Below are 19,300 nucleotides of genomic sequence, written 5' to 3'. Positions count from 1 at the left end.
AGTCCTACATGGATAGTTTGTTCAGGTTATAGTTCTCATTTTATGGTACTGTAAATACACAATTTTAAATAAACTCTGGCCTAGGTTTGTGAATTTTAGCAGTGGACCTCTCTGACTGCTCATATACTTAAAACTGCAGTTTTTACTGTATCAATATTTGGAAAAATGAATTAAAAATCCTGCATGTGAACTTTATTCAGGTTACAGTTCTCATTTTTGTGGCACTGTAAATCCACAAATCTGAAAAAATTCTGGCCAAAAGTCCTACATGTCTACGTTAGAATTCTCTAATGGTTTAAAATCAGTACACTGTTGTAATTATTTTACTCCAATGATAATGCTAAGGAAGTGCTTGGTTTATTGTTTACTATGAGTTTTAAAATGCTGTTTTTTTCCCCATCAAGGTAGAGGCACGGGTACTTGCTTTGCCAATTGGATGGATTCCAACACCCATGAAGTGGGCTGGTCACTATGCCCCCCCAGTCCGCCCTTTTTTCATAAATGTGTCCAAAAAAACCCCACAAAAATTGCTTCCATTTGACTCTAGCACCATCTTCAGGTTATATTTATATAGCTTCACTTGTGGAGTCATGTTGTTATTATTATAAGCATGAATGATAGTTTTTTTTTTTTTTTTTAAACCCAACCTCAAAAGTTCGACACCCATAAAAGTACTTAAAGTACTGACTGGGGGTGCACCCACAGACACGCTCTGCCCACCCAAAGAAAACTGGATGTAGTACTAACGGCAGTCTGGGCACCGCGTACGGTACCCCATTTATGTAGTACTGATGTGTTATAAGTAGTGCTGCAACGATTAATCGATTAACTCGAGTATTCGATTAGAAAAAAAGATTCGAATTAAATTTTGCTGCTTCGAGTATTCGTTTAATTAAAGTGTTTTGAAAGTGTCGGAATTTAGTTTTATTGATTTGGGTGGATACACTGCCCTCGTCTGCCTCATTTCACATGGCTGAATCCAGCGGCTCCCTGTTAAGACCAACATAAGCTAGGTTCTTGTTTGAGCTAATGTTTTTTTTTTTTTTTTTTTAATGCATTTGTAATTTAGTTTATAGGTGTATTTAGCCGTTTTTTGTGGGCACATGTGTTTGAACCATTTGTTTGGTAAAAAATATTTTTAAAAAAGGTTACATTTTATAGCATTTAGGCTAACGAACTTTTGCTATGTAAGTTAGCCAACTGTTCTTTTGTTGTATCCGATTACTCGAACTAGTTCATCGATTAATCGACTACTAAAATAATCGATAGCTGCTGCCCTAGTTATAAGTTTTAATATTTGTGTTGTTCCCTCCTTTTTCACCTTAAAAAAAATGAAATGTTGGTTTTGTTTCTAGGGGGCGCAACACACATTTACGCATTTTTTTTTTTTTTAAACATTTTATTAAGTTTTCACCAGTGTTCACCTGGCTGTTGTGTTTGGTGAGTTTTGAAGCATTCTGAGGGGGTCAAAGTAGGGCTCAAAGCGTCGGTGGGACAAAGAATGACTGCTAGGGGGCGCTACATAGTGTATTTGGAATTTGTCTTTACACGGTATCAAAGACTGCACCGGTCTTGATCTGCCTGACGATTTGGTGCATTTTGAAGCATTCTAACGGGGTCAAATTGAGCTCAAAGGGGCTGCGGAACAAAGAATAACTAATAATAATAATAAAACCGAGGAACCGCAATAGGTTACCTAAAAAAAACATTGTCGCCTGCATGTCCATACTGTTCAGTTATGGATGTGTTCCAAGTCAAATAAAATCAAATTAACTTTTATTTGATTAGACGAAATCACAACAACAGTTATCTCAAGGAGAAAACAAAACATGTTTTAAGGCGCAGTAGCTCTACGCTGGATTTCGAGCTACTTGAGCATTGTAGCTTTTTTTTTTTTTTTTTTTTTTTTTGCCCCACCCAGGTAAGACTAATGCCCACCCACACCTGGCATCCTGGTAACACCAGTGTCACCTTTTTAAAATGACATATCGCTTCTTGGTGGAAGCATATCGATAACCTTTTGGGCTACAAAGTATTGCGATATATCACCTTTTCGATATAGTGTCATACCCCTATTAACGATACGGATGTCAGAAAATGATTATACCTGACCATGTTTTTTCTAAAGTTTTATTAACAATTAAATGTAAATAGAAAAAAATGCAGTCATAGAAAACATTTAAGTTAAAAAAACATTTAACAGCCTCTTACAGGGGAAAAAAAACAAACCTTTTCTTAAACATCTAGCTTGAGGAAAGTCCATTCTAAACTTTTCACCTGTGAATAGTTAAGATTTTGCTTTGTCAGGGGGGTGAATTTACATGTGATCTGGCAGCAATGCTAATAACTATTGTGTGTTTTTTTTAATAGACTCGTGTGGAAAAAATGCATCTGAGCACCTTTCAAAGTTCCGTTTCGGGGTTCTACATGCCGTTGAAGCCTCCTCCTCGCCCTCGACCTTGCTGCCACCCCCAGTAGCCGCCGTGCCAATTTGAAAAGCCTCGACCGGGCTGTTGCTCCGCCCATCCGGGGTTTCTGTGTAAGTCTGAATAAAAATTAGCGTAGCGTTGAGGCTGTTGCTGATTGTGGAAATGGTGGTTCTGATAGTGGTTGTGGTTGTCACCCCTCCGCCTTTGCTGATGTTGGTTGAAAGTGGGACGGGCTCGGGGCGGACTCTGGCGGGGGCGCTTGTTCACGTTTTTCTTCGGTGACTTTTCCTTGTCGGATTCTGAGAGTCTGCAAGGAGAAGGACAGTTATGGTTCGGCTTTCAGAGACATTTTCTGCGCTAGGTAAAATTGGAATCGGGGGCTGAATTTTCTTTAAAAATTCTAGAACACGTTTGTCACAGTAGAGACTTTAAAATGGCCAAAATGGACACTTTCCGTGTCTTTTCAGGCATGCCTTTCTAAGACTTTTTTGTGGGTCTGAACATGGCAGACAAGTGTACCAAATTTCATATTGCTAGGAAAAATTGGAATCGGAGGCTGAATTTTCTTTAAAAGTTCAAGAACACGTTAGTCACAGTAAAGACTGTTTGAAATGGCCAAAATGGACACTTTCTATGTCTTTTTGGACATGGCTTTCAGATACTTTTTTGTGGCTCTAATCATGGCAGACATGTCTACCAAATTTTATGATGCTCGGTAAAATTGGAACGGGGGCTGAATTTTCTTTCAAAATTCTAGAACCCGTTTGTCATAGTAGAGACTGGTTAAAATGGCCAAAATGGACACTTTCCGTGTCTTTTTGGACATGGCTTTCAGAGACTTTTTTGTGGGTCTAATCATGGCAGACAAGTCTACCAAATTTTATGTTGCTAGGTAAAATTGGAATCGGGGGCTGAATTTTCTTTCAAAATTGTAGAACACATTTGTCACAGTCAAGACTGTTTGAAATTGCCAAAATGGACAATTTCTGTGTCTTTTTGGACATAGCTTTCAGAGACTTTTTGGTGGGTCGAATCATGGCAGACAAGTCTACAAAATTTTATGTTGCTAGGTTAAATTGGAATGGGGAGCTGAGAAAAAAAAATCTACAACAAGTTCGTCACGGTAGAGACTGTTTGAAGTGGGCAAAATGAACACTTTCTGTGTCTTTTCGGAAAAGGCTTCCAAAGACTTTTTTGTGGATCTTATCATGGTAGACAAGTCTACCAAATCTCATGTTGCTAGCTAAAATTGGATTCAGGGGCTGAATTTTCTAAAAAGAAATTCCAGGATACATTATTTGCATAGGGACGGCGGGAAATGGCCAAAATGGATGCTTCCTGTGTCTTTTTGGACATGGCTTTCAGAGACTTTTTTGTATGTTATCTTATGATAGGAAAGTCTACCAAATCTCATGATGCTAGCTAAAACGGGATTCAGGGGCTGAATTTTCTAAAAAGAAATTCCAGGATACATTGTTTGCATTGGGGCTGCAGGAAAATGGCCAAAATGGACACTTCCTTTGTCTTTTCGGACATGGCTTTTAGAGACTTTTTTGTGGGTCTAATTATGGCAGACAAGCCTACCAAAGCTCATGTTGGTAGCTCAAACTAGTTTCGGGGGCTGAATTTTCAGAAAAATTCTAGACCATGTTTGTCACACTAGAGACTGTTGGAAATTGGCAAAATTAACATGTTCTGTGTCTTTTTGGACATGGCTTTCAGAGACTTTTTTGTGGGTCGAATCATGGCAGACAAGTCTATCAAACTTTATGTTGGTAGGTAAAATTAGAATCGGAGACTGAATTTTCTTTAAAGATTCTAGAACACGTTTGTCACAGTAGAGACTGTTCAAAATGGCCAAAATGGACACTTTCTGTGTCTTTTTGGACATGGCTTTCAGAGACTTTTTGTGGGTCTAATCATTATAGATAAGTCTACCAAATCTTATCTTGCTAGCTAAAACTGGATTGAAACTGGCTGAATTTTCCAAAAAGAAATTCCAAGAAACATTGTTTGATAGGGATTGTGGGAAATGGCCAAAATTGACACTTCCTGTGTCTTTTCAGACATGGTTTTCAGATAATCTTTTGTGGGTGTAATCATAATAGACAATCATAACAAAGTTCACTCTGCTAGCTCCAACTGGTCTTGGGGGCTGAATTAAAAAAAAAAAAAAAAAAATCGTCGTCGAGATCGTTGGAAATAGCCAAAATTGACACTTCCTGTGTCCTTTTTGACATGGATTTCTGTGACATTTTGTGTGCATTTTGTGTATATTTTGTGGGTTTAGTCATGATAGACAATCATACCAACATTCATGCAGCTAACTCAAACTGGTTTCAAGGGCTGTATTTAAAAATAAACAAACAAACAAATAAATAAATGAATAATCTAGAACACCTTTCTCATATTCGAGATTGTTGGAAATGGCCACAATGGACATTTTCTGAGTCTTTTCAGACTTGGCTTTCAGAGACTTATTTGTGGGTCTACTCATGATAAAGTATACCAAAGTTCATGTTGCTAGCTCAAACTGGTTTCAGGTGGTGAATTTTAAAAATAAAATGAAAACAAAAAAAAATCTATAACACGTATGTCACAGTAGAGACTGCTGGAAATGCCTAAAATGGACATTTCCCGTGTCCTTAGGACACGTCTTTCAGAGACATTTGTTGGTCTAATCATGATAGACTATCACACCACAATTCATGTTGCCAGCTCAAACTGTCTTGGGGGCTGAATTTTCCCCAAAAATTTGACACAGTAGATACCGCTAGGGATGGCCAAAATGGACACTTTCAGTGTCTTTTTGGACATGGCTATCAGAGACGTGTTAGTGGGTCTACTCGTGATAGCAAAGTCTACCAAAGCTCATGTTGCTAGCTAAAACTGGCTTCGGACTCGGAGGCTGAATCTTCTAAAAACTCGGAGGCTGAATTTTCAGGGGAAAAAAAAATTCTAGAACAAGTTTGTCACAGTAGACTACAGGAAATTGTCAAATTGCACATTTTGTGTGTCTTTTCAAACATGGCTTTCAGAGACTTGTGGGTCTACTTGTGATAGAAAAGTCTACCAAAGCTCATGTTGCTAGCTCAAACTGGCTTCAAGGGCTGAATTGTCTGACAGAAAAAAAAAGTACTACTAAGGCACTATTCTTATGGTACGGACGGCTAGAAATTGCCGCAATGGGCACTTTCTGTGTCTTTTTGGACATGGCTTTCTGAGACTCTTTGTAGGTCTAATCATGGCAGGCAAGTCTACCAAATCTCATTTTACTAGAATAAACTGGGTTCGGGGGCTTAATTTTCCGCGGTAAAAATAATAAATAAATAAAAATAATACTAAGACATTATTGTTATGGTAGGGACGGCTGGAAAATGCCAAAATGGCCACTTCCTGTGTCTTTTTGGACTTGGCTTTCAGAGACCTTTTTATGGGTCTAATCATGATAGCTCTACCAAATCTCATGTTGCTAGTTTAAACTGGCTTCGCGGGCCGAATTTTCTGAAATATTCTACTAGTAAGATTTTTATGGTGGCGACAGCTAGAAATTGGAAAAATGGACGCTTCCTGTGTCTTTTTGGACATGGCTTTCTGAGACGTTTTTGTGCGTCTAATCATGATAGACAACTCTACCAAATCTCATGTTGCTAGCTTAAGCTGGCTTTGGGGGGTGAATTTTCTGAAATATTCTACCATTAAGACACTACTTTTATGGTAGAGACGGCTAGAAATGGCAAAAATTGGGTTTTTCCTTTGTCTTTTTGGACATGGCTTTCTGAGACTTTTTTGTGGGTTTAATCATGGCTGACAAGTCCACCAAATCTCATGTTTTTAGCACAAACTGGCTTTGGGGGCTTGAATTTTCTAAAAAGAAATTTTACTACTAAGATACTTTGTTATGTTAGGGACAGCTACAGTTGTGGTCAAAAGTTGACATACACTTGTGAAGAACATAATGTCATGGCTCTCTTGAGTTTCCAGTTATTTCTACAACTCTGATTTTTCTCTGATAGAGTGATTGGAACAGATACTTCTTTGTCACAAAAACATTCATGAAGTTTGGTTCTTTTATGACTTTATTACTAACTCAAGAGAGCCATGACATTATGTTCTTCACAAGTGTATGTAAACTTTTGACCACAACTGTATATATTGCCAAAATGGGCATTTTCTGTGTCTTTTCGGACATGGCTCTCAGAGACTTTTTTGTGGGTCTAATCATGGCAGACAAGTCCAAATCTCATGTTAAACTGGCTTTGGGGGCTGAATTTTTTACAAGGCGGAAAACACTCAAGTGACTTGAAATTCCGTTCTGAGACCCCCAATTTAGCCAACTTTCAAAATTGTCCGATATGCATGTGTGATACATCATTGGAAAGCTTAAAATCTCAATTTTCTGGAGGAAGAAAATTTTTGAGCAAGGGGACATTTTTTTTTTTTTAAATAAATATTTTTTAAACAGCAAAACCCTATTTGGAGGTGAGAGCACACGAGAACAGAATTACAGACGCCGTGACTTTAACGAGATATTATAGCGTACTTACTTTGTTTCGATCCAAAAACTCCATGTAGCATGTATCACTAAGTGTCAAGACACAGCTGTGAATGGCCACAGCTGGATTTTTGGGGGATTTTATTGGTGAAACATGGTAATATAACAAGGGTCGTGATGCAGAAATCGCAGACATCAAGGAGTGGTCTAGATTTTCTTTTTCATATATTTACCCTTTTAAACTTTTTTTTTCATCTTTTTTTGTTTGGACCAATTATTTGTCATCTAACATATCAGAGAAAATGCCACAGTAACAAAAAAAAATACAATTAAGCGATAGATATGAGGTATATATCCATGACTATTTTACGGACGCCATTTTTTTCATTGTGACATAATTTTTTTAAACGTTTAAAATATGGGAGTGAATAATTTTTTTTTTTAAGTTTTTTTTTTCCAACTAAATATGAGACATCAATAAATGATTCAAAGCTAAAAACGACAGACATTTTGAATAATTAATGTAATTAATTACCTTCGTTTTATGACTGGGTTGAAACAAAAGCGGTTGCACAACGTCTGTAAACGGGGGTTTTCAGGGTAAAACGGACAAATTAAAAATAGTTTGGGGGCTTTGTGTCCCATGAATCTGCTATGGCAGCATATAGACATATTGTTCTATCAAACACAACAGTTGTTTTGGCTTAAAATACAGCAGTTTCTTTTAAAGAGGAGTGCAAGAGCAGAAACTGCTTTTTCAGTCTTGTCTGTGTTTTCCGCCACAAGTATTTTACTGTTAAGATACCATGTCATGGTAGGGACAGCTAGAAATCGCCAAAATGGACACTTCCTGTGTCTTTTTGGACATGACTTTTTTGTGGGTTTTCCAAAAAAATCCAAGGTCACATTTGTCATCGTACAAAATACAGGAAATGGCAAAAATAAACATGCTAGTTGGTTTATCACTAGTAGATGTCCAACCCATTTAAAGTGAGAGGATTGAGGCCAAATACACACATATTCATGCTGTAAAAGACAAACGACCGACCTGGCGGTCTCGTCCACCACGAGACGGGGAGGGGAACTGGAAGAGAAGCTGTCATCCGCTGTGCTTTCTCTGGAAGCCCCTGCCTCTTCTTTCCTGTCAGCGTCGTCGTCTTTACCGTGGTTCTCGTCGGCTGGCGGCGCCGCTTCCACATCAGGTATCGTTTCAACCACGGCCGCCGCTTTTCCGTCGCTGTCTGAAGCCTGTTTCTGTTGCATCTGCGCTCTCAAATGTGAAATTGCCATGTGCAGAAGTCGAATGTCTTTGTCAGAGTGTTGAGTTTCGCATTCCTCCATCGAGGTCTCAAAATTCTGCCCGTCTGCCGAAAGGGGGAGGCTTTGTTCGAGCGGACGGTCTGGCGGCGCCGTAGCGTTTGCGTTCTCTTTGCCATCCGGGGGCGGAGTGCTCGCTTTGTGGGTAAACGTCGGAAAATGTGACGGATCTTCGGCAGCCTGGGGCTCCTTGGCGGCGGTCGGCTCATCTTTGCCGTCGCGGTGACCGAGCACGGCGTCAAAATTGCGCAGCATCTCGTCCAAGCTGGCCGCGATGATGCCGCTCTTGGAGTACTGCATGAAGTCCAAGCAGTGTACTGCGAACACAAACAAAAAAAAGAGATATTCATTTTGAGTCATAACTAAAGGTGCAAAAATGAATCGAATAATTGACAACTAATTGATTAGCAAATTATTCAACAACTATTTTGATCACCGGTTCTCAGTTGTAAATATCAGATTTCGTCATTATATTTTTGTTAAGTCAACGTAGGACATGAACAAAAATCTGCTTTTACTTTAGAAAACAACAATTCACATTTTGCCAATTTTTGGAGATCTTACTGTCTAAACTAGCTTCTTAATAAGGCTGCAACAACTACAGTAATTAGATTACCGGTATATTGATCATAGGGGTTTAACGGTACACAAAAATCTCGGTTCGGTACGTACCTCGGTTTTGAGGTCACGGTTCGGTTCATTTTCGGTACAGTAAGAAAACAAAATGCAAGATATAAATGTGCCAGTTGTTTATTACACACCTTTGTGCTTTCAACAATAGGAACATTAGCCTATACCAGTGCTTCTCAATTATTTTCTGTCACGCCCCCCAAGGCAGACGTAAATGTTTCGCGCCCCCCCAAACTCTCAGCCGCCACTGTAAATAGTATCATTTGTCTATAAAATTACTATTATAAATACGCATCTGCCTAACGTGTCCTTTTTTTCTAATAAAGAAAAAAAGTAACATAGATCAACTTATAATAAAGTATAACTTTATTAACATTGTTTTGTTTGTAACAGAGAAGACTTGACGTGCATCAATTTGCCTGAATTAAAAAAAAAAAATCACATCCAAACTAAAAAATACACTCAAGGTACATTTTTGACCATTTGATACAGAAAAATAATGTAATAAAAAAATGTAATAAAATCAGTAAATACTAACAAATTAAAATTGATTAGGAACATTCACTCATGAGGACAATGTGCCAAAAAATTTGACCGAAAAAACAAATCTGAATCAAAGGAGAAAAAAAAGTGTCCTTGGACAGGACAGTTTTTATTTTTGCTGCTCACAGTATTTACCTCCTTTGCAATGGTGTGGAGTTATTTTGCAATGAGCATGCTAACAATGCTCACTGGCTTACTGATATAACACTGACAAAGCAGGACGATTGTTGGCAATATTCGGCACGTTTTCACTTAAAAAAAATCAAGCGGCTTAACAATGAGATTGGGGTCTAATGTCTTTAAGTGCCGTCTTAATTGATTTGGCTTCTGGCTGTCTGCTATAATTATTTTTAGACACAGTAAACAGTGGTCTTTCATCATCACCCACTGTATTAAAAGTCAAAGCTAAAATGCAAACGGCACGAAAAAAGCGCATTCACGGCGGCCGTGGTAGAACCGTAGGTGAGGGCGGTCGTCGTGACGATCCCAAGCCGAAAATGGCACTTCTCGGGCGGCGACGTGAGAACCGGACAAGACAGTGGGTCGCTGCGTGAGTGAGTCCAGTCGGAAAACAGCTTTCGAAAACGGCAGTGGCACACTGCTCTTCATATCTGTTGTCTGTGTGTGCTGAGTGCTCTTCCTTAGTTCAAAAATACTGCGCGCACTCTGAAAATGAGAGCGCCACTGCCACCTACTGAGTGAATGTGCAAGTACACTTTATTCCAGTACGGCAAAAAAAAAAAAAAAAACATGTTCCCCGAGGTCACATGCGCCCCCCCTGGCATCGCTCTGCGCCCCCCCAGGGGGGCGCGCCCCACTATTTGAGAAGTACTGGCCTATACAAAGCTAGAATTCTGCTCAAAAAGTAGCGGGTATTTAAAGATAATCCAACAACAATTTGACCCTGCGTATTGGTCAGCTTTCTTTCTTAAAGAAAGAAGAAAAAAGAAGTCCTGTGCTAAAGAGAAAAGCAATCCCAATGACAAAGATTTTAACATGGATTTTACAAATGAAATGCCTCAATGAATCATTTTTTTTCTTATGAACGGTTTTCAAAAGCTTTATTGGTGGATTTTCTCAAGTTAAAGCGCATATTAGTTTGAAAATCGACTGGATCCACCGTATTTTTACTAGGTTTGGGAATCTCTGGCAAGAAGCCGATTCGATATGTATCTAGATACACAGGTTACGAGTCGATTAAAAAACGATACATTTTTAAGGCCGAGCGTTTCGATACGATTCGATAGAGTGAAAACGATACGATTGTAAATAATTGTTGTGTTTGTTTGTACAGTTTTTTAAACATATAAAAAGACCACATTCCTAATACAGCAAAATTAACCCTTTAACACCGAACGTGTCGGATGCGACACGTTTACGCATATCATTGAAGCCTCATAACGCTGTAATTACGTCACCCACGTGCCTGTGGTTGGTCTCGTTCGAAAGTACGGAAGTTGATGTCCACACCAGTTTTTATTTGAAGTCAATCGACCAAGTAAAACGGGAGATAATGTCATTTGAGTTTTATAGTTTTATTGCACTCATAAATATGCATTAAAACGCTGCATGGACCATGTGTCTATCTCCATATTTCCATCATTTCTTGTCCTTTTTCAAAACCGTAAGCAGCACAAAAGACTACATATTCCAAGAGCCGTTGTGATGTCAAGAAGGAAGAACCTAATGTGAACATTTTTAATAAATTGACGAGCAAGGCGCCAACTAAGGGAAAGGAGACACGCGTAGCAATCAACGGCCGGTTGGATTCCGCGAGCGACTTTGAAACGTGCAGAATGAATCGAAAACTAAATTTAGCGCAAGCTAATGCATTATTTCATTAACTCAAGGAATAGGATGAGCTGTATTTGTCAGTCTTTTCCTCGGATCTGTCGGCGTCTCGGCGAGTAGAAGTGACAGCTGCGCGCAAACGGTGGATGAGTAGGCTGTGTGACGTTGTATGTGACGCAGTTTAGTGACATGTTCAAAAACAAACTTGATTGAGTGCGCAAAAAAAACAACTTTATTGGGTCGCATGCCTAAAAAAATGGAATTGAACTGAACAACTTGTCAATATTTTTGAAAATACTTATTTTTCAATGTTTATTATTTTCTCCTCACTATGAATCTTTTCAATTTTTATATAGATGTGTGTTCGAGAAGCTGGATTGCATGTACAGTGCCTTGCAAAAGTATTCAGCCCCCTTGAACCTTGCAACCTTTCGCCACATTTCAGGCTTCAAACATGAAGATATAAAATTTTAAATTTTTGTCAAGAATCAACAACAAGTGGGACACAATCGTGAAGTGGAACAGAATTTATTGGATAATTTAAACTTTTTTAACAAATAAAAAACTGAAAAGTGGGGCGTGCAATATTATTCGGCCCCCTTGCGTTAATACTTTGTAGCGCCACCTTTTGCTCCAATTACAGCTGCAAGTCGCTTGGGGTATGTTTCTATCAATTTTGCACATCGAGAGACTGACATTCTTGCCCATTCTTCCTTGCAAAACAGCTCGAGCTCAGTGAGGTTGGAAGGAGAGTGTTTGTGAACAGCAGTCTTCAGCTCTTTCCACAGATTCTCCATTGGATTCAGGTCTGGACTTTGACTTGGCCATTCTAACACCTGGATACGTTTATTTTTGAACCATTCCATTGTAGATTTGGCTTTATGTTTTGGATCATTGTTCTGTTGCAAGATAAATCTCCGTCTCAGTCTCAGGTCTTGTGCAGATACCAACAGGTTTTCTTCCAGAATGTTCCTGTATTTGGCTGCATCCATCTTCCCGTCAATTTTAACCATCTTCCGTGTCCCTGCTGAAGAAAAGCAGGTCCAAACCATGATGCTGCCACCACCATGTTTGACAGTGAGGATGGTGTGTTCAGGGTGATGAGCTGTGTTGCTTTTACGCCAAACATATCGTTTTGCATTGTGGCCAAAAAGTTCAATTTTGGTTTCATCTGACCAGAGCACCTTCTTCCACATGTTTGGTGTGTCTCCCAGGTGGCTTGTGGCAAACTTTAAACCAGACTTTTTATGGATATCTTTGAGAAATGGCTTTCTTCTTGCCACTCTTCCATAAAGGCCAAATTTGTGCAGTGTACGACTGATTGTTGTCCTATGGACAGACTCTCCCACCTCAGCTGTAGATCTCAGCAGTTCATCCAGAGTGATCATGGGCCTCTTGGCTGCATCTCTGATCAGTTTTCTCCTTGTTTGAGAAGAAAGTTTGGAAGGACGGCCAGGTCTTGGTAGATTTGCAGTGGTCTGATGCTGCTTCCATTTCAATATGATGGCTTGCACAGTGCTCTTTGAGATGTTTAAAGCTTGGGAAATCTTTTTGTATCCAAATCCGGCTTTAAACTTCTCCACAACAGTATCTCGGACCTGCCTGGTGTGTTCCTTGGTTTTCATAATTCTCTCTGCACTTTAAACAGAACCCTGAGACTATCACAGAGCAGGTGCATTTATACGGAGACTTGATTACACATAGGTGGATTCTATTTATCATCATCGGTCATTTAGGACAACATTGGATCATTCAGAGATCCTCACTGAACTTCTGGAGTGAGTTTGCTGCACTGAAAGTAAAGGGGCCGAATAATATTGCACGCCCCACTTTTCAGTTTTTTATTTGTTAAAAAAGTTTAAATTATCCAATAAATGTTGTTCCACTTCACGATTGTGTCCCACTTGTTGTTGATTCTTGACAAAAAAATTAAATTTCATATCTTTATGTTTGAAGCCTGAAATGTGGTGAAAGGTTGCAAGATTCAAGGGGGCTGAATACTTTTGCAAGGCACTGTACATATATACCTTTGATAAGGTGATGGGTACAATACCTAACTTCACAAACAGATATCCTCCAAACCCTTTTTGTGTTGGATAATAAATATAATTTTTTTCTCACATTTTTACACTGTATATAACATGTTTTGACCAAAGTATGTGTGAAGGCCAAAAACGCCTATGACCATAGCTGCTATTTGTGTTGAATTGTCAAACATAAAACTATTCAATCTTATTTTTTTCTATTGAATGTTTATCCTAGCAAGTTAAATAAAAATTATCAAGCTTCAAAACGGTTGGTCGAGCATGTTTGGTTGTCAGTGGGACTTCAACATTACAAATTTAGAAAAAAGATTTTGGGATTTTTTTTGTCTTTTTGGGTCCAAAATGTGGATTAAAGTTTCGGTATCCTGAAAAAAGGGACCCAACTTGGCCATTGTGAACAGTTTTTTCTTTGAAATATAAAGGCAACATCAAAGGCATGCAAATTCGGCCAAAATAGGCTTACGTGTTAAAGGGTTAAACAAGAAAATTTCATACCAATGTTATGTTTTATGTTTTAATGGAAAAAAAAAAAAAAAAGGCTTACTATATGACCGTCATTTTGTTGGATGGGATTGATAATAAAACTCCAGTGACAGACAACAATAATGTGCAGTAATTCAATTACTGTATTTCCTGGTGTTTTTAACACAAGAGGTAAGTAATTTAAGTGCAGAATTTCAACGTAAACATCTTACAAACAAAAAATATTAATAATATGCAGCAGCTCTAGAAAAATAAAAGAATTAAACCTGCTAGTGTTATCATAAATAAATAATAAATTATGCTTTACGACTGGTATAATTGGGGGAATAAAAACATGGCATTTTAGACAGACAGTTCGCTTCGTGCGAACGAAAGATGTCCATTTACGTGCCCTGCTATCCTTTGGCCACTCATACAACTTTTCGTTTGAGTGAGAACAAAACATCGCCACACACCGCTGTGGCATCTTACCGAGAAGCAATGCAACAAACAATACTGTTCTATGGTGGACTTCCCTCGCACGTCTAGGTGTGACGTAATTTCCGAAGATTTCCGAAGATTGCCGAAGAAAAGCATTTTCGTTGTCAAGGGCGTTGCTATGGGTTAAACAAAGAATCTGGAAGGGTTGCGTTAAAAAAAATAATGAAAATATGCTTATAATTGTTTAGCCATTGATATTATTCAAAAACATGGTTGGCCAACCTTACTTCAAAGTTCCCCTTTAAGTATATCTTTTCATGGGACAACACTGACAAAATGACACTTTGACACAATGTAAAGTAGTCTGTGTGCAGCTTATGTAATAGAGTTCATTTATTTCCCCCTCAAAATAAGTCAAAATATAGCCATTAATAGCTAAACCCCTGGCAACAAAAGTGAGTACACCCCTTAGAAACTACATCCCTAAATGTCCAAATTGAGTACTGCTTGTTGACACTTTGACACAATGAAAAGTAGTCGGTATGCAGCTTATATAATAGAGTTCATTAATTTTCCCCTCAAAAGAACTCAAAATATAGCCATTAATATCAAAACCCCTGGCAACAAAAGTGAGTACACCCCTTAGAAACTACATCCCTAAATGTCCAAATTGAGTACTGCTTGTTGACACTTTGACACAATGAAAAGTAGTCGGTGTGCAGCTTATATAATAGAGTTCATTATTTCCTCCTTTAAAATAACTCAAAATATAGCCATTAATATCTAAACCCCTGGCAAAAAAAGTGAGTACACCCCTTAGAAACTACATCCCTAAATGTCCAAATTGAGTACTGCTTCTCCCTTTCCCTCCAAAATGTTAGAACAAAATAAATGGAATGCAACCTGAAATTGCCTTCAAGATCCTGAACTTACCTCTGAGGAAGACGGTGTGCCTGAAGCGGACGTGTTTGGCCTGATGTTGGATCAGACAGTCCAGGTCGGGCGACGGCTGACCGTTGTTGTCGCAGTGGTGTTGCGGCATGACCTCGATGATCTTCTGCTGGTGGTGCTTCAAAATGACGTTCAGCAGACCGGCGGCGTCTCTCCGGAAGCGGGCTTTCTCTTTAAGTTTCTTGAGGGGTTTGCTGTGGACCTTCCATCTCCAGACAATTTCCGGAGAGTTCCTCTGCTCCAAGAGCGACAAAGCAGCATCTAGTTGATCTGCCAAAACAAAGTAGTCGTCGGTAAAGTAGTCGTCAGTAAAGCCGCCGCCGCAACGAGGAACCGTGCGCAACAGCGCGTCGTACCGGGAGTGACCAGGTCAGGGTTGAGGATGAGGTCTTCGGATAGGATGCAGCCGCCACTGTTGAAAAGCTGGGTGTGAGTTTCCGACTTGAGTTCGTCCAGCGTGTTGATGCCCATGAAGACCACCGATTCGTGCTGCTTGAGAGACATCAGACCCGGAATCTGCAAAAAAAAAAAAAAAAAAAAATCAGCCCCACCCCGTTTTGAACTTATTCCCTAGCGGAAGATTCCCAACCTCGTGAATGTGCTCCGGTATGTCTTTGTTCTTGATGATGACCAGAAGTTTGTTATCTGAAACTTCTTGTTTTAAGAAGGAAACGGGGTCTTGCTCAGCGTATCCCTGCTGCTTCAGGTATTCCTACATCACACACGTATTTGAAACATTTATGAGTCAAGCACTGTTTTGGAACAAAACCTCTCCAGAAGTGGAGTACGTTTTTATGTCAGACCCGTTAACTCATTTGCTCCCAAAAACATATAAAAATGTTCTATTTTTAATTGTTTCAGTGTCCCAAAGACGTATTTATATGTCTTTTACGTTTTTTATCACAACAGACATCTCTGGGTTCTGATTCAACCTAGCTCCAAAGCACAAAGCTGAAAATCCATTTTAAAGCAATAAAACTGGCCACTGGAGAGCAGTAGCGCATTTGGTAAGACCCGCAAACCGATTCAACTAGGGCTGCAGCTATCGAATATTTTAGTAATCGAGTAATCGACTGAAAATTCTATCGATTAATCGAGTAATCGGATAAAACATATATTTTAAGGTGAAGAGCAATTATAAATATACATGAGAAAACAAGACATTTCATCTAATCTTGAACCATTTTCAGTCAATCAATGTCTTTATTTTCGATGTATATTGTTGAAAACAGCCAACAATTGCATCTCAGATGTAACTAGAATTTTAAAAAAAAAAGACTAATTCACTGCTTTCAGTCAAAAAACCTTTTAGATCTTATTAAAAAAAAATTATGTATATCTTACCTAAAAATGCCGTTACGCTTGATAACACACATCACTTAAAAGTTAGGATTTTTTCCCACGTGTTTCAATTGAATTTCTATTTGTGTCAAGCCATTTTTAAGTTCTAGTTAAGTTTCAATTTTGTCTAAACTGTCAATCCTGATAGGATTTTGAGTTTTTGCAGTGTTCAAAATAAATGTATGATACAGGCTGTATTGGAGCACATTAGGGACCAGTGCTACTTGGTGTTTTATCCAGCAATGACTACTGAGCTAATATTGATAGTTAGCATTATTGAGTTTTTATTTTACACCCTCATCACTCCACAACGCTATGTTATGTTAAAGCCTGTATGTAAGACACGTTAGCCACGCATCGAAAGTGGTCATAATTAATAGAAACCTAGCCCTCCGCAGGGCTAACGTTACTTGAGCTAGATACGGTAACGGTAATCTTATTTATTAGCGCTCTTTATTAGCGCTTAGCGCTCTACTGCTTTAAGATGGCGGCTGTTTACTAACGCTGCCCAGACGCGGCCGAGTCTGTCATTGTGGATCTAGTTCAACATACATGTGATCTCTATGAGACTGATCAGACGCTACCTGCTACCAACGTACCATCGTGCGGGCTAGTATTTAGCAACGTCGGCGTCGTTTGTACCGGCTGTCGGCTGCAGTAAGTTTTTTTTTTTTTGCTTCTTCCTCTACGCACGTGACATCAGCGCGTTGTCCCACATTAAAAGTATTCCGAGCAAAACGTGATGCTTAGAGCTGTCAAAATAAACGATTACTCGAGGTGAATAAAATTACTCGGATCAGTTTTTAAACTCGAGTTACTCGAGTTGCTCGAGTATTCGTTTCAGCTCTAGATTCAACGGCAACGAACGGCCGGCGGAAGACGACCGAATGGACGTCAAGGATGCCAGGCGGCGGACGACCGAGCAGAACAACTGGGAGGACGACGGGATGCCAGGCGCTGGACAACCGAGCAGAACGACCGGGACCACCAGTGCAGCGGACAATGCCGTTGAGTCTGTGCTGCACGTCCAAACCAGTTCCTCACCAGGAGCAAAAAGTTCCCTAGGCAAACTCTGCCACGAGGCAATGGTCACCACAAAAGAAAGACTAAAAAAAAATCCATCTTTATGAGACAGGCGGCGATGAGGGAAAAGTTTAAGCCGGCTGTCGCGGCCACAACAGCGTCATCTCAGTTAGTTATGTGTAAATAAATTGTTACTTTGCTATCAAAAGCTCTATTTGTCTTGTTGTTTATGTTATTTTGTAAAAGGAAAACATTCAGATGTTTGGGATGTAACTAAAGCAAAAAATAGCTGTGTTAAAGTCAAAGTTATGTTTGAAATGTATGCTTTCACAAAAAGCTCAAAAGCTCTCTGTTTTTTGATCAGTAATTGGAAAATTGCTCAAACTAAGCTATTTACTAATGCTGATCTCTACAGAATGGAAAACGATATGAACTTACTATTTTTTCCTGCTGAAAGAAGAGAGTCTAATATTTCTTTTGGTGGGTTCCATGTTTTTATAGCAATAGAACAGAAATTTCTGTGGGGCTTGCAAAATCAGTCAAAATCCAGTAAAACTGCCAGGAGCGAAGGGCCTTGCTCCGGTGATGATGGCTGGGAGTGAATGAGTTAACTCTCGTTGCCCTGACAACAGTAACGCCCAAATACTCCTGTCCAATCGAAAACAGACAATAATCCTAGGCAACGCCCATATACACCCTTCTTCCGGACCACCGCCCGCTTCACCAGAGCCTTGAAAAGAGTGAATGTTTAACTAATCGTGACCATTTTTCTCAGGAATCTTTTGTTGACTTGTAATATGGTGACCCAGGATCCAGTTTGCCTTCTTGCCTGGGTCTCGCTGTACTGTATGATTGCTGCAGACTTGGAATAAATTGCCAATTTGCGTTTCGAAGCCTTTTTCCAACTTTTAAAATGGAGTTAGTTAGGGCTGCAGCTATCGATTATTTTAGTAGTCGATTAATCAATGAACTACTTATTTTGAATAATCGAGTAATCGGATGAGGAGCACGAAAAATTTAAATCTGAGCTGAGCCTCAAACGATATAAAAATGAATAAATAAATAAGGATCTATGTACAACAAAAGAACAATCGGCTGAATTACATAGCAAAAGTCCGCTAGCTTAAATGCTATAAAACACTAACTTTTTATTTTATTTTACAATGCTCTTAACAAATGGTTCAGACACATATTCCCACAAAAAACGGTTAAATATACCTATACCTTTAACAAAATTACGAATGCATAAAAAAAAATAAAAAAAAAACATTAGCGCAAACAAAAACTTGGCTTATGTTGGTCTTAACATGGAGTAGCTGGAGTCAGCCATGTGAAATGAGGCAGACGAGAGGGCAGTGTATCGACCCAAATCAATAAAACAGTGCAAACACTTTCAAAATAAACCATTACAACAGGACTTTAATTAAACGAATACTCGAAGCAGCAAAATTTAATTCGAATCTTTTTTTCTAATCAAATACTCCAGTTAATCGATTAACCATTGCAGCACTAGAGTTAGTACAAGGGGTTAAGACTAAGGTGAACGCGCATTGTTTGGCCTTTTGGCCGGGTCATTGGAATTGTGCTAGTGTGGTTCCGGTGGTTTTGCTGGTGTGATTCCAGCAATCTGGCTAAAAGGTCCTTCAGTGACCTCTAAGTAACCTAGAATTTAAAAGAAGTGACCAAAATTAACTCTTTGGCTTCCAATCCCAACGAAAAATGTCCAATTATCTTTAACTACAAGGACTGGCTGTGAATGTTCATTTGCCCCCTCCCATAAAAATGGATTGGACGTCTAGTGCTGTCAATGGCAACCAGTGAGTTAACTTATT

The 19,300-nt window shown here is 39.1% G+C and overlaps 1 protein-coding gene across 2 annotated transcripts in view; it reads right to left on the bottom strand.

Annotated features, from left to right (window-relative positions):
• Positions 1 to 1,957: 1,957 nt before the first annotated feature.
• The window catches only part of LOC130921475 (protein TASOR-like), an 83,982-nt gene continuing 66,639 nt past the window's right edge, over positions 1,958 to 19,300 (bottom strand). For both annotated transcript variants that reach the window (XM_057845430.1, XM_057845431.1), the window contains exons 22-26: positions 15,694 to 15,816; positions 15,461 to 15,620; positions 15,087 to 15,374; positions 7,973 to 8,558; positions 1,958 to 2,736 (exon numbers count right to left, since the gene is read on the bottom strand). In XM_057845430.1, the coding sequence (XP_057701413.1) occupies positions 2,424 to 2,736; positions 7,973 to 8,558; positions 15,087 to 15,374; positions 15,461 to 15,620; positions 15,694 to 15,816 (1,470 nt within the window). In that variant the 3' untranslated portion in view covers positions 1,958 to 2,423. The remainder of the gene's footprint in view (positions 2,737 to 7,972; positions 8,559 to 15,086; positions 15,375 to 15,460; positions 15,621 to 15,693; positions 15,817 to 19,300) is intronic.

The sequence above is a fragment of the Corythoichthys intestinalis genome, chromosome 9 (genome assembly GCF_030265065.1).
Source record: "Corythoichthys intestinalis isolate RoL2023-P3 chromosome 9, ASM3026506v1, whole genome shotgun sequence".
Lineage (NCBI taxonomy): Eukaryota > Metazoa > Chordata > Actinopteri > Syngnathiformes > Syngnathidae > Corythoichthys > Corythoichthys intestinalis.
This window is presented reverse-complemented; position numbering and strand designations above follow the sequence as displayed.